The sequence below is a fragment of the Haliotis asinina genome, chromosome 8, assembly GCF_037392515.1.
Source record: "Haliotis asinina isolate JCU_RB_2024 chromosome 8, JCU_Hal_asi_v2, whole genome shotgun sequence".
Lineage (NCBI taxonomy): Eukaryota > Metazoa > Mollusca > Gastropoda > Lepetellida > Haliotidae > Haliotis > Haliotis asinina.
Window position 1 is genome coordinate 62,160,897 of NC_090287.1, and position 17,041 is coordinate 62,177,937.

The 17,041-nt window shown below is 38.9% G+C and overlaps 1 protein-coding gene across 2 annotated transcripts in view; it reads right to left on the minus strand.

The window, feature by feature from the left end:
* The window catches only part of LOC137295060 (homeobox protein SIX6-like), a 30,008-nt gene extending 13,587 nt beyond the window's left edge, over positions 1-16,421 (minus strand). For both annotated transcript variants that reach the window (XM_067826331.1, XM_067826330.1), the window contains exon 1: positions 15,584-16,421. In XM_067826331.1, coding sequence (XP_067682432.1) covers positions 15,584-16,368 — 785 coding nt within the window. In that variant the 5' untranslated portion in view covers positions 16,369-16,421. The remainder of the gene's footprint in view (positions 1-15,583) is intronic.
* Positions 16,422-17,041: the final 620 nt, after the last annotated feature.

The window sequence follows — 17,041 nt, forward strand, 5'->3', positions numbered from 1 at the left end:
GACACCCCCTTGACAGATGAACACAACTTGAACACGCGCTCGGCGTCTCTTCTATGCAACCCCTTGTCAGCGCCGGTCAGAAAATCAATAAGCTGGTTAAATCTCTATGTTTAAACAACACAGGAAGGGGCGGGGATGGGCGGTGGCTAACGCGGGTCTATTAACAGACTCAACTGTTCCCCTTTCTCTTGAAAGACGTCATCCCGCACTGACGCGCTGTTCCATTAACTCTTACGAGGTACATCATCAGAGATGATTATCTACCTGTATGGCCAGGTAATGAGGTTACCTGAAGGTGAGCAAGTAATTGGGCCCCTGACCATTGGTGCCACACATCTGGTGGACGTCATCCCGACGTCAGGCAATTGTTTCCAACAACTTGGACATATTGCGTAATATTGATATTCTTGTCAGTTATATGTGATTGTTATGTTTGCTCTTAAATACCCATTGTTACACGTGCGTTTAGTCGCTGCCAATGCACGGAAAATTGGAAATATCATCAAATGTGATTTACGTAAGTCCATAATTTGTATATATAATTCTTTCCTAAATATGACAATTTACATATCTACATACAGACTAAATTGGAATTGAATGAATGACACATGAGACGAATGACACGGAATTTTACTAACTTGCACATGAGTCGACACATAAGACGAATCACACGAAATGTTACTTAATCACACATGAGACGAATCACACGAAATGTTAATCACACATGAGACAAATCACACAAAATGTTCCTGAATCACACATGAGAAGAATGACACGGAATTTAACTGACTCACACATGAAACGAATCACACGGAATGTTACTGAATCACACATGAGACGAATCATACCAAATATTATTGAATCACAAGTTATACACGATGACACACTGATACTGAACACGGAACTCTCTGGGACTGAACCACACACACACACACACACACACACACACACACACACACACACACACACACACACACACACACACACACACAAACACACACAAACACACACTGGCACCTAGTCACATCTCCACACATAGTGGTACAGAAGCCCCCACACGCTCTCTCTCTCCTCTCTCTCTCTCTCTCTCTCTCTCTCTCTCTCTCTCTCTCTCCCTCAGACCAGCTCGCTCGCTTTCGCTCCTCTCTCTCCATACACACACACACGCGCGCGTTCTCTCACCACATACCGCTACTGAATCACACAGTTTTACACACATGCTAAAACTGGAAATGCAGATACACATGCATGATGCACACACACACACACACACAGAGAGAGAGAGAGAGAGAGAGAGAGAGAGAGAGAGAGAGCTCTGATGATAAACTATCATCGATGATGTGGTCTCGAACCACACACTAATGTCAGAAAGTAAACAGATGACATTAGTTTATATCCTGTGCCACAGCAACTGAAGCCAGTGCATATACGGGGATAAAGTTTGTAAAGTTGTACTGAACTCCGCCTGCACCATACTCATTTTTCGCTCTCTATAGACAAAATACATTGTCTGATGCTGACTTTTCAAAGAATTTTTTGCGGCCTCATTTACATCGCTGACAAACACCGTGGTACATAGGAGGCAGTTTATAACTATCGACTTCACTACTTGACAATTCTCCTTGATGAGCGAATATCTGCATATGAAGATCGCACAACATCTGGCGTGAAACAAATGCTCACAAAACAGGACAGTGTCAAACTTAAAGGATCAAACTTCACATGGTAATTTAAGATATCATGAATGTTTAATCCAGTGCGAGTTCCTAACTTGTACATGGCTGAATAGCTAAAGTGGGGCACAGCCTGGGTCGGTATTGTCCTCCGATAGGGGCGAGCGGCATTTAATGAAGCGCGGACGCACAGAAACTTCGAAGTGTTGTAATATTCATAAGACAATTGGCAGACAAATGATACTGACAAATCTCCACATCTATTAACATTGGTCCAGGCTCAATTTGTAGCAAATGACACTGATGTCATGTGAGGACAGACTGAAATATTAAGTGACTACCGCGTATAATACATTGCAACCTTACTCTTATAGGTTTAGATAAGAAGTTGATACAGACTGAAATCAATGACTTGGAACGCTACGGCAATGTTTCCCCTTGAAAACACAGGCGTCAGATTATAATCATCGAAAGAATGAAAGCTTTATATTATTTAATATTGCTCGTATTTATTCAAATTACAACTTTTTATAAAGAAGTACAAATGGCAACTCAATTCTCATGAGACGGGTACAATATGATATAGCATGAAATATTCCCGAGCCGTTGAATAACACCATGGTGCACTTTCATAACAACCGTTAGTATAGAACCAGAACGCAAAATGAACATCATACAATAAAGTAAGATCATTATTTTTATTACCCATTCTTCCCTTTTGAACTGATATGTTTAAACGGAAAATCGAATCACTAAATTTGACAAACGTCTCATTGACTAGACTTAAGCAGATATACTTCATCTAAAAATCATATTTCGTTTTATTGTATTGAGCAAACGAATTCTACCAAATTGTATATGCGTATATCAGTCATTGCTCTTTAAGTCGTTTGTACAATTTATGGATACCTATTTGTGGGTAATTCTGTTTGTCACAAGAACGAGCACTTATTCCCGTCGAAGCAGTTGATTAGCTTTTGTAGGGTTTTGTAGGGTTTTGTAGGGTAGGGTTTTGTAGGGTAGGGTTTTGTAGGGTAGGGTAGGGTAGGGTAGGGTAGGGTAGGGTAGGGTAGTTGTGTCATTACATAAATACGTATGATAGGTTTCAAATTTCCTTTTAAATCTAATCTGTTTTAAGGAATAATAGCGAATTACACTACTTTCGTTTTCGTTCCATCTTCAATCAAAACATTTATGTCAAAGTTATTACTTCCAACTTGACTTTCGTGAGAGATTGTACCAACAGCAATGTATGTGTTTAATAAAGTCCGTCATTTGTCCACTGTAAAACAACACGCGTCAGCTAATAAAATATATACAAAATAAACCACTGTGTTCTGACACCGTTTCTCATTTTAACTTTGGTTCATTCAAGTAAGTTCTCAATTCATGCCGTCAATTTTAATGAAGATTAACAATGTTCTCTTTGTATTGACTTATGGATTGTTTAAAGATATTATTAAATACGAAATGTCTACACATGTGAATGTGCCAAAACAGAGTTTACAATTCATTAAAGAAAATCCGTCTATCATAATACGCTCAATTTCCTGGGTTACATTTGTTGTCGAAAACTGCAAATCGTGTCTTTCGACAAATATTGAACAACAGAGGTAAAAGGTGAATACTGTTGCTACAGATTGTCTGAAATCTCACAGTTCTGGAAATTTCATCGTGTGTTGTAGGTCGGTCGCTCTAGCACGACGTGAGCGTCAATTCTCGCGCCTACGGATTGAGCTTCCAGAGCCCATGTGTGACTAATGCATTTAAGCGTCATACTCACAATGTAAAAGCTTTAGGCGATAAACTTGATAGAAAGTGTGAAATTCAATATGAACGCCAACTAGACAGAAAATAAACAATAGTTTATAGTCGATGTTAACAAGCGTTAAATAGCAAGCATGAAAACATCGCAGCGATTTCAGTCGGGGAGATGGTTAGCGGAGATGACAATGCATTGACTGAACGGTTCTAAATACCAATGTGTGATCAACATTAGGCTTACACCACTGCACACAGCAATACAGGTACAATTGCATTGTCCAGGTAATATATGCACAGACGCTCTAAAACAATTGGCGACATTGAGACCGTCAAGTAGATCACCGTTTTCCTGAACGCATGCTTTTCAGTGGCCAGTTACTTTTCCCGTGGACATGTGCACATCTTTTGTTTACAAAAAAAATCTTTTGTTTACCACGTGGTCGATGTCTTTATCACTGCCGTATGAATTTAACATTTAAATATCACTGGTAACCTGGTGTTATAGTAACCTTACAAGAAGTATTGGCATCCTGTGAGTTTACTATATTTTCACATTTACGCAGCCGTTTTATTATCCAGTTCTATCAATTTAGTCTCATACCGAGCGGAAAACACACCCAGACTTTGTTAATGGTATTTCTGAAATATATGTGGCATTATTAAGATTGCCATTAATAGTATTAATTCACCTGAAGGCATAGTATATTAAAAGAACATGTAAGGATTATTCTCATTATCATCCTTCTCAACATCATCGGGATGCTTAATTAAATTTTCATGATGATGAAATGGAGGGTCCTTCACGATTACTTCTGTCAATCATCTGCGAATTTCCAGTTCATTTTGATAAAAAGAAATAGCCATTCATCAAATGTTGCCATAGACAAACCTGAATTAATCTGATCGCGCTATCGAGGCCAGTCTGAACTCAAACAGTTTTATCGCAACCCTACTTTTACAGGATTAGCACCAGAATGATCAGGAAACCTCGATAATCCTCTTAAAGACATCCCCTACACAGCGTTCTAACCACCAAGGGGGATTAAAGAAGCACGTGCTCTCTGTGTACCGCTCTTTGCTTTTCTAAATTATTCATATTCAAAATCTCCCAGGACTCATAAACTGTTACGCTCAAGCTTTGCCTTCCACTGACGAATAGGGCTAAAAAGCTTAGGGCTCTTGTCTAACCCTTGGGATTGTCTTCGGATGGCGAAACGACACACAACCAAACAACTTAGCTTGCTTGGCCGTGCTTTAAGCACGTTGGGGCTCAACATTAAATTTGTATTAGCTCTTGAAAACTATTACACCATTGCTAGCATATTTGGTAATAATATTGAACAGGACTCGAGACACATTATCATACAAATAGCGAGTCACGGGGCAGCCAAGATTTGTGTGATCAAAATCCCAATGAGGTTTTTTGAATGGACAAATAACAATTGACTCTCCTGAAACAGAAAGGAAAGATATCTGGGGGTCAGATACCCCCTTAACGGGTGATTATCAGGTGTATATTTATAACACTGATACGAGATCATTTTCAAAGTACATGATTTAAGAAGCACCGCTTAAGCAATGGCAAGATATGTCTGAAAGATGGAAACAACGGTAAAATGATGCGTTGACAGAATTCAGTACAGAAATGAAAATGATAAAAAATCACAAGTCTAGAATCATATAGTTTAGAAAGATGGGTACGTAACCCTGAATATAAGTAGGATAATTAACTCCCAGGCAGCCTCAAACGTAATTCAAGTCAAGGATTCCGATTTCAAATGCTCACACTAGACACCTAACAACTACTTAACAGTTTTCGTCAGGCAATGTGTTTGTGGCATTCATCGAGGAAAGACGTTTTGATTTTATTTTAAACCCTTACCGCAACCTCATCTGCAAAACATTTATGTACACAGTGTATGTATGCTGTATGCTGTATGCTGTACGCTGCCATATATACCTGTACAAAACATTGTTCTTCTCCCTAATTGGTTTTACGACAATAATTTAAGACCGAAAAATATTAATTCTTCACCAAGGAATATGTATATGCGATGCCAGTCCACTAAATATCAATTCTAAATATTAAAGAATAAGGGTTTAGAAGTCTTTTGCTTTACTTTACTTTCAACAGATTTCACATATTAGCTGTAAAGAGTTTTCCTACACAAACACATGAATTAGTAGTTAAATAATCAACTTTCTCTCATTAGTACATAGCTATCGAAAAGATCATTTTAAACATTGATAAAGTGTTAGTTCTTGAAAAGCAAAAACTGACTTTTTAGGTGGTGTTACCTTCTTTAAATGACATCTTGTCTCTCGTTCTGTCACGTTTTGAAAAATTCGATTTTACTCTAACATTTTTCTACCTTGCGACGTCATCATTGAAATTGGTGCTTAAACGTTCGTATAAACATATACAAAACGTACCCGTTCCTTTCTGTACAATTTATCTGTTGCCTTAAGTGTTTTGAATGTGCACGTTTTGATTGTACATGACTTAAAGGATATGTTTACAAGCCCTTTCACATCTCTATAACACAATACCTCTAGAATATAATACAGTCGTCAGTGCAACAAATGGTTATTTTGCATTTTTTTCAAATATTTATCGTCTCCTCATATACTGGTACAAAAGAATATGAATTGGACACTGAGAAGCATAAAAGTGTCATAGGGATATATTGTCCTTAATGATATTTCGTGTGTTTGATTCTATTTTTGTACAGAGTTTAATCCAAATTAGGAGTATGCAGGAAAATGGAACATTTAGGCACACTGGAAACTTCATTTTTCGAAGTTTCGAAACCCTTGAAATGTTGATATGAGACATGTTCGAATGGTTAATAACATTCTTTCTTATCTAGACGTGCGTTTAGGCCTACTGACATTGCCAAATATACACATATGTTCAGAGAAAAAGGATAGGTCCTACTTCTTCAAATGAAATCTTTGAATAGACGTGACTTTCTGGTGTTAATATATTTAAAAGGTTTTCATTCACTCTTTATTGTTTGGCGATATGGATAAATATGTCAAATTCCATAATAGTTTTTGAAAGTTTTGCTGTATCCTCATACTATGCAGACTGGTGGCGCCAAACACCCCTTTATTCAAGCTCGTCATTTACAGTTTAATACATCACCGGTTAATAAACTTCATATTTTTGTTTGTCAGACAGTGTCAAACTTAACTCAAAATCACCAACATGCACAGTTAATACCGACAGCCTCAAACAACTAACAAAATAACATTAACCATGTCAAACAGTAACATAGGTACAAATCGAGTCAAACACATACTTCCATCAAACATCAAACACCAGACAGTAGTTAATATCAAACGTCAACGCCACAGTAGAACAGACGTCACCGGTCTAGATTTTACATCGAAAATTGAAGGAAACGACAAAGTAGAAATAAACACATCAGGACATGCCACAGAAAATGAACACCGGGTGTTCACATAAAAGGGTTAACATTTTTGACATTATTCGCGCTGTCCAAAAAAACCAGCACAAAAACTACAGTCTTTGTTTTAGGACTCTGCACAGTATGAAACATGAACGTCAATAACGCCATTCAGACAACAACATCGACGCAAATACAACACCCAAGATGCTACACTTGATCGCCAGAAGGATGGAATCGAAAAACATACCATTATGTCTATCTAATAAATGTTGCTATGGAAACGTTCACAAACCTATGATGAATTACACTAAATACTGAAATGTATACTCGATCACTTTTATCTGTGGTAATCCCCTAATCCTTTTTGTTCTAAAATCCTGACTTTGCCGTATGGTGTTTTATAGGAACGGTGTTATCCACAGAAATGAAAATGAACGCAATATAATCAAAGAGAGTTTGATAACAGACGTAATATAAATATCAAGAGCGAGCCTTTCCTTACATTATACTTTTACAAAATAATTTATGTATATTACTCCTTCACACGAGTAGGTATATAAAACAAATGCAACGATTTTTTTAAACATAGGTATGCTGAAGGCTGGTATATTTGGCCACAATTTATAAAAAAAAGATATAAATTACATCTTTGAAAACAAATACCTCAAAACAACCTCTGTTATTTCAGTACTTATTCGTTCAAGACACAAAAACGTTCTGTTTGAATAAATCATTTTTTAAATGTGAAATTAGAACAAAAGTAACGTTTGGTGTCTTTGGTAGCATGTTAAAGTCTAAAGTCTGTCGGCCTACAGATTCAAAGACATATCAAACCAAATATGTATTTTTGAAAAGCGTTTTTAATGAACTAGGGAACATACTTGAAATACTCTTATTCAAATTCTAAATTAAATTAACCTTATGTAGATACAACACTTAATATTATTTAATGTTTAACAATATCAATTTATGACAAGTAAGCCTCATTTTCGTCAAACAAACCGAAGACTTAGTTAAGATTGTAAGACAGGGACGACAAAGGCATTTCTGTTAAATATTTAGGAAGCTTGTGGGATAAAATATGAATTTTGGGAGGAAGTTCAGCTGAATACACGGCGAACTGATAAATCAGTTGTGCCGATTGTGTTAGCATGCTTAGGGGGTTAATGACCCTAGACGCCGTTACTTTGACATGGTCTTCTAGGCAGGCATAAATTAACTGACGTTCAAACAAAATTTGACTAGAGTTTTGATTTTACTGTTTCCATGTAGGCGTCACCTGTTCCTGTGTAGCGTTCTGGGGGGTGGATGCAAGGTGAGAAGTATCTCTCATGTCGGTTGGTAATGTTGTGTCTGATCTTATGAATATAACCGAGGTTATTGAGAAATACATAAATATCCAAGGGGCAGACATCATAAAATTGAAGCTTACGTATTTTAGTAATTTAATTTAATTTTTCTCTTGATACGGATGATATGGCTTTGAGGTTATTAATCCGCAAATGATGATGATGATGATGATGATGATGATGATGACGATGATGATGGTGATGATTATGATGACGACGATGGTGGTGGTGGTGGTGGTGACGATGATGACGATAATTATAAAGATGTCAACAACAAACATGGAGATATTATCAAGTGTCATGGTCTATTGTTCAGCGTCTAATGACGGCGACCGTGACACTTCGGACACCATAGGAACCATGCCTAATGTTTGTCGAGATTATTATCAACTTAATCATGCATATATATGCATGCTTTATCTGAAAGGTGTAATGAACTGGAATTATTTGGAAATGTGGACAGATTATTAAGGTATGAAGAAATTCCCTTCTCGAGGCTGAGTGCTAAATAGTCTCTACCTCTATCGCTATATAAACGATTCATTGTCCTACCCCTAAACTGATTCTTACCATTAAAATTTTTTTGTCGAAGGAAATTATATGTGTGTATTAGCCGTGGGCTAAAGTAGTGTCCATTGTTTGCCGAAATTCCATATATTCCGGTAGGTGGCCTCCATTTTCAACACAGGCGCTAGAGTGGAAAATTTTGTATAATTTCAGAGGTTCGTTCTGTCCGCGGTTAATGGCACGCCATGCCCCAGCGGGGCCTTCAGTGACGTCGCATTCAGCTTCTCGTCCCCCTTACTCCTCGCTGACGGAACGCGGACAACTTCACATCTCCCTGAATATAATTAATAACTCGTGCTTTTTCGCATGACTGTTCGTTGTGGGATTTATTATTCTGGGAGAATCCATCTTTAGCGGAGAGCAGTAGGGGGCGAGCCTTCAGCCCCCCGATCGGTCTAGCTAGTTAATAACATGTCCACGGCCTTCAAACACTAGATATTGTCATAAGCTCGGGCCATTGAGGCACGGCAAGTAGAGTGATAGGAGGGATGACGTCTCTACCCACCGTCCCTGCTGGGGATCGGCTTGTCGTTTCTCCCACCCTCGGTCTCTACTTTGTAATGATTAAACCACTGTAGCTGGGTCCTATCGCACAATGGACGAACCGGGGGAGCAAGGTGCCCCTCCGTGCGGCGGTACATTGGCTGGAGTTGGTGATTTACGATCGTGAATGGATTACAGTGAAATATGAAGAGTTAGAAAGGAAACACTGGTGCAAGAACTGTTGTTATGCTGAGAGCAGTATTGTAACAGCACAAACAACGTGTTGACAACAGATATGAATACTATTGGCGCGTGGCGGCCAAGCTCAGCGTACTCGTCTATCACCATCGAGATGTAGGAACCGAAATAAGTGTTTAATTTGTCCATGTATCATAATACATCATAAACGTAAAAAAGATAACGCCCTAATTGTCGGATTAGATTTTTTAATAAGTTACCGAACGTGTGAAATCTGGGAGGACTGTTACCTTGAAAGAAAGACCTCGTCTTTCTCGCATTAATAATGCGTATAAGAAGACATAATTCTCTAAAACGCACGTGATGCACGTGTCATTAATTTACAAAAAGTCCTTTGACACTTGTTCATGTACACGTGTGTGATAGATGACCACTTAAGGACGATATTGTCCCGTATGACGTCACTAAAATATGAGTTGTTGAAAAATTAAACAAAACTTATCTGTATGATTTGGCGTGAAGTATAACATCATTAACGATCTAATATCAAGCAGTATTCCTCATCCATTCGTTTTGAACTGACATCTTTTGCTTTTTGTGTTAGCTACCGTATCATAATGTCCTCCCATAAATCAACTTAAGTTTCCATAATCGTCGAATTGAATAACACATAACACTGTCTAATAGTCTGCAATTGCGAGGAAAGTCCTGACGTTGATGCAAACAATTTTGCAACGAATCATTTCATAACGTTCGGATTAAATGGAGTAGAAGTGCATAAAGAAACGATTCACCGGATTTTAACCTTGTAACATTTGTCAAAAAGCCGATAACTACTTGGAGTTAAAATGCTACGTCACTGTTTCCGGGAGAGTAGGTATGCCTTCAATAGTCGCTGTTATCTGTCAACTCTGGGGTCACTGTCAGGCAGTGACGAGGGTTCTCCTGGCGATGAGACATTGCGTCACGTCGTAACGGACCCTCCCAGGGCTGGGTCACCCGCAATTATGAGTACACTACTTCCTGAAAGTGGTCCAAATGTGGCTCTTGGAGCTGAGAGGTGATTCATATACTGCATAGTGGTCTTGTTATCAGTGGAGGTTCATAATGGGCGGATCCAAGAGGGAGAGAGAGAGAGAGAGACAGACAGTGAGAGATAGAGAGAGAGAAAGAGAGTGAGAGAGAGGGTGTGAAAGAGAATGATAGATGCATAAATAGACATATATAGATAAAACCACATTATATTACACATGCATTTCATTTTATGTTAACCATGTATTTCATTCTAAACATTTTGAAAATACTTGAGACCCATAATGTTATCATTTGATAATTTTAAAATAACAAAACATCCTTCCCATATTTAAGTATGTATCTTGCTCAAGGCATTATTATCCTTCAGCTTCTCCGTGGGATCCACCCTCACCTAAACATGGTCCAAAGCTCGCTTGACAAGAACCAGAATCAGCTGCACAGGAATGATCTGTTTGCCATTTCTCCATCGGGATTGCGAGTAACGTATTAACGAGAATCTGTTTGTGTTAGTGTGACGTAAATTGACAAACCCCAGCCTGTTTTGGCGGAGAACAATAGCTAGACAACACCTTCAAATGGCGCATGTCAAAAAGTTATCATCGGGGACTCCCTTGGCGCCAGGCGTGACGTCGTACAAGTACTCTACTTGGAAGAAATAGAACATTCTCAATGATTCCGCCACAAAATGCGAGTCGATCGTTTAATTAGACTTCCTGTTGGTCCGGCAGTCTGTGGATGAGCGGAACTGACCGCTACCATACCAATACAACCCTGAGCGGATGAGGCCGCTTGGGCAGCGGTGTCACGTGCATGTTATTTGTCGTAAACCTATATATTTTCTCGCATTGTTCCTCACGTTACCCTCATTTCATTATATATGGTCTCTCCGCATCCATGCTCACTGTTGTGATAGTTGCTATGGTGACACTATCGCCCGCCGCACTTTAATTAAATTCCCCATGTATATCATTCCTGTTACAAGAAAATATTGTTTGCTTTTTTAATTTCAATTATGCTCTTTCAAAGACTCAGTTTTGTTTCTTATGCTACCTGCTGAATCACTCACATACGGAATATGCATAAAAAGATAAAATGCCCTTTTCATGCCAGACATTGCCTTCATCGGTTACACGTTGGTAGTGTTTGGATTTTTGCCTGTCGACTTTAATGAAATTACAGTATATCAATTCAGCTTTTGCAAGACCCTAAGTTATTTTTGGACAATATTCATTTCTTAGCATGTGATGTACACCATTTTAAGAAACATTAATCAAGTTAGTCACAGACTTGGTAACAATGGACTTGGGAACAAACACGAATGTAAACATTGCTAGAATTTTGACCTTTACAGGATATTGCATTTAAAAAGACAGAGATAATGAATTTTTATTTTGAATTTTATATGAATAAGTAAACTTTTTCTAGTTTTATCATTTTCAACACAATTGACGACATCTCCCCACGTTTTTGAACATGACCTTATAATGAACTAAAAACATAGTCTGATCACTGCTTGTGATTGTGATTTTCTTCCGTTTAGATTATCGACGTGCAGCAGTGACCTGCCTGCTGTTTGAGTTTAAATCCACTTTTCTGAGCCATTAAGCCTAAGCATAAACCTTCCCCATAAAAGCAGGTTAAACATAAATTCTGGTTTAAAATAATGTGTATATATTGTTTATAGCGAGGTCATAATTGAATGGCATGCATACACTTCCAGTCGGGTGGAGCTTTTCTGTACAAAGTTGGGTGATAATGAGGATGGGATAGCCACCAGTTTCCCTTAGTGGCGATACGGACAGGCGAGGAAATTGCTTGCAGAGACTGTTATCCCGATAGTTAAGGTTTGTGAACACTATGAATAGAGACTAAGCGATGATGAAGTCCTGTCCCCGGGATTAAGGGGTATTTTCCCCAGCACTGGGCACATTATTCTCACTCGGCTGTGGCACTGGCTGGCTGATCCGGCCATGGTTGAGCGACTTGGCTATCAACGCTACAGGTTGTGCATCAATCACTCAACACGACAAGTCTCTCAACTGTTCTGCTCCCGCCCCTAGTCCAGCACACAATCAGCTGAACACAGCTGAACACTGCTGAACACTGCAGTGAAGCAGAGGGTAATGAGCCGAATCAGATATAGGTCATGTTTTTTTATGATATATGTGTTTTCTTCAAGACTTCATTGTACCATTACCCTGCCTGCATCGTGGTATCTTTGTCATGGAAACTACTCGCCATCATTGAGTTTAGCGCCGTATTCAAGGTAACCATAAACCTACGCCGGGTGTAGTCTATGTGTCACAAGTAGGGAAGTATCTTCAATGTTTGAAAGGGAAAATGAAGTCATTGACTATGTTATGTATTCATACAGCGGAATTCAAGTAACTGACACTTGTTTCACAATGCCCGACCTATATTCCTTCATTGTAACACTTTAACTCGTCATTTTCACATAATGTCAACATTTAAAGGAAACATTTTCATCCACACTTGCACACTGATCTTTGAAGATATTCTATTGTAGTCTCCAACAAAGATGAGAAGATCAGTTCACATAATTGTATGATCATTAGAGCATAACGACTGCGAAGACATTGAGACATTCAAGGATAACTGATGTTTACTAACATATTGTGTAACATGTTTAATAATGTTTGTTGTAGGAAGGCATTACTTCTGTGTTTATGGAAGCACTTTTAAAAATGTCTGATTAGAGTTGAGAAATGATGGTACTGATGAATCGGTGTATCAAAGAAACATTTTCCTCATAAACATCACCATATGTGTTCTGGAGTAGCGACCTCCCCACGTCAAGGTTGTATACCTGTTAATAATATTTAATGCCTTGTATTTCTGAGAGCTATTATTACACATTAAGCATATTCTTTCTTCATAACGATTTATTAATATACCTGTTATTCTTTCTACTGATGAAATACAGAGCATTAAGAATGCCAAATATACTATATGACGTCTGAAGATATTGATAAGCTGATATAAGGTGTCAGTTTACTCGGGAAAGAAGTTAATGAGATCCGCATGTTTCTGATGTCGAATATCAAACCCATCATGACAAGAAATAGCGAGATTACATTTTCGTCTGTCAGTCAATAGAAACAGTAAACAAATGTATGCTCATTCCCCAAATAAGTAGAATATGGACATACCACCAATGAGTTAAAATATAATGTACAATTTAACTTTATTGCAACAAATGTTAGTGCATCTCTGATTTATTTTCACAATGTATTTATATGTTGTTTACTAATGAGGCGGATTTAGGAGGGGCTGCATCCACAAAAGTATATGATACGCCTTTTGCTTATACATGGACCGACACTGACATGGGTTTTGATTGATTTTAAAGTCGTATTTGGGTCAAGAAAGATTTTTGTGAGTTGGGATGTGAAGCACGTCCGTGTTTCAAAGTGCCTGTTGAACGTCTTGTTAATATTTAATACTCTGGGCAGAGATTGTTGCTGACAAGATAGCTTGGCTTGATCAAATGAAATAAGAAAATCGACTCTCAGTTATTATCTCACATGAGGAAGTCAAATCTGTGGCCTTCATGCAACCCAAATAGTTTCCATTGTAGAACCATGTCGTCGGAAGCAATATTCAGACCTTCAGTGAATGTTTTTAATTCATTTCTTCAAATATCATAGTTTTAAATTTGTTAAATAACGTTATGACTAACTTGGATTTGAAGATAACCATTATTTCATTCTGCGGTACGTGATATATACATATATATATATATATATATATATAAAGGAATGATTCCATATGCTTGAATATTGTATTAACTAAAGCTAATATAACACACAACCTAAATGCCATACTGCGCATTTCAATAGGTAAAAATCTATATTCATTTATGATCAAATATTTTCCATTGTTATTGCATTCCCTCGTTTTTACTCCTAAATAATTTAAAATTGATTACATTTTTCTTCTCTAACATCACGCTAGCATTTACGAAAATGATATTTTAAATATCAGTATAGATATAAAGATAATGATTTTGTTCGTAGTAGACACGTTTCATAAAAACAGAACGGTGATAGTCTTTTCTTCTATTATAATGTAACTCAAGGCTTTGAATTTGAAGACACAACTTATTTGCTGCAAGTTCTGCCGAATACATTCTTATCTTATTCTATTCAGAAGAGCGTCTATCTCTGATGAAAAATATTATTTCAAAGAAATGTTAACAGTACATCTTAGGGCGTGTAACTGCATGTATTAGCTACGAAAACAATTTATCATGAAACACTAAACTTCAAAAACACATATTTTAGTAATTTAATCAACATCGTGTCAAGAAACATTTATGACAGATCCCTCTATCGCTGAACAAGAGTAAAACTGTGTCGGTAAAACGTGTGATTTATAAAGAAGTTTTTTTTGTGTCAGTCAGGGGTCTGGAGGGGAGCTGTGCCTCCCTGACTAAGATGAGGTGTCTCACGATGCGGGGAGGAAAAAGAGGGGGAGGAAGAGGAGGGCCCCTTTCCGACATCTCGCGTTATCGCTCTCTCAATCTCGTCTTGGGCGGCTTGCCATTGTGAAGCCAGTAATCTCTAAAATAAACCTCGCACTTGAAAACAACCTACCGGATTTCAGACACGGTACGAATTTCTTTTTGCTAACCAGTGCTACGTGAGTGTATCAAATGAACGACATTTTGGAAAGCTTAAGGATTGTTTGAATTGTAAAAATTCAATATAATTGATGTCATAGCGAAAACGTGCCTATGCGCTGTGGCCATCTACGCGATCGCCCGTTAACGTGATTCTGAATACAGAGTGTCTCCTTCTCATTGTCCTCGGATATGAAAGGGCAAAATCAACAGCCTAACAATGTTCTGCTCAGGTCCCCGTGCTCATCGTTGGTAAATATATCGGTGACACTATCCAAACAACGGTGCCGACCCTAGTATCGGACCCGCCAGCATATGTTACAGATTGGAATCTCGGCCCCAGCGATACCTGCGTGTACGTGTTATTACATTTCTATTGCAACAAGACAGCTGGAAAACAAACAATCTCTCAGTTTCAGAAAAATGAAAATGTTGGTGTAGGTATTCGTTACTCACTGTCCACTGTGTCCCTGACTGTGAGGGGTCCGGTCACGCTGCCGGCGATTCTTGAACCAATTGCTGACTTGCGTCAAAGTCAGGCCTGTTTTTTTGGCCAGATTCCGCTTCTCGTCGGGGGTGGGGTATCTGTTCTGTTTGTAACACTCTTTCAGAGCTTGTCGAGATTTCTCCTTAAAGCAATATACTGTCTCTTCGCCATCCCAGATTGTTTTAGGAAGAGGGAACTTCCTCCTTAGCCTGTACTTATCGACAGCCCCGAGAGGTCTTCCGCGAATCTTCTGAGCCTCCATGTAATGCGCTTTGTACCACAACTGCTGTAAAAACGCATGATTAGAGCTTTCAAAACTATGACTCTCTAAGATAGCATAGAGTTCCCTGTAGCTACCCCTATGAAAGGCGACAGTTGCCCTTGCCTTAAGCACGGCTTCACTCCCTCGTAATAACTCACTCGGAGGGAGAGACCAGAGGAATCGAGCAAGTCGTTCAATGTCTCCTTTCTGCTGTAAAGCCTCACAAACACACGCTACCTGTTCGGGAGAAAAAGTCAAATTTTTGCCAGCTAGTAATTCCGAGTTAGATGTTGAAGATGGCGATTTTACATCTGTAGATCTGTTGTTGCTGCTGGTGTTGTCATTTGCCGTCACTGTGTTGTGGACGTCCCCACCCGCTACTGTCGGATCCCCGGGGGTGAGGATTGAATCCTCGGAGTCCCCATTCAGACAGGTGGGTGCCGTTACGTCTGGGCTGAGACTTGCTTCCATGTGCGATGGACTTGGATCCATACTCTCTATGACAGCTAGCCTCGTGCAGCAGACACAATGTTTACCCGCGTGACTGCAGTACAAGAGAGCTCATGCCGAACACTTTTATAATTACTAAGAAACTGGAACGAACAATTCTCATTGGCCGACGGGGCGTTCACTCGACACATCTGTGAAAGCGATGGGCGGGGGCCACTCAGCGCCACAGCCTATCACGCCTTTGAACGAACAACACTGTGATTCAGGAAGATATTTCATTGAATGGGGTAGCCCCGGTAGGATACATACAGCTCTCCATCACATTCAGACACTACGTGAAATGAGCTGGAAAATAGCAAAGGATGCCTTTGAAATAATTGATTAAAATTTGATTTTATCTTCTCTAACCATGATTATACCTGTAAATCACCAAGTCGGTGTGTGGGATATTCCGAAATCTGTGTTCGGACACATGGAACGCGTGCTAACAGATGCTGTTGCACAATATTAACGTTGCAAAATTGACGTGATTAAGACAAGTTGGTGATTTGATTCGTGTTGTCGTCAAGTATTTGTAGCTCTAATGTACGTGACATGCGTCGGCTATTATGTCAATCTCACACGTGACACGTGATCTCACGTGTGCCATGTAAACTATCACTTTGGACGACGTTTTCAAACATAGACTGGACTTCCAAACGATACTGTTCCTGAT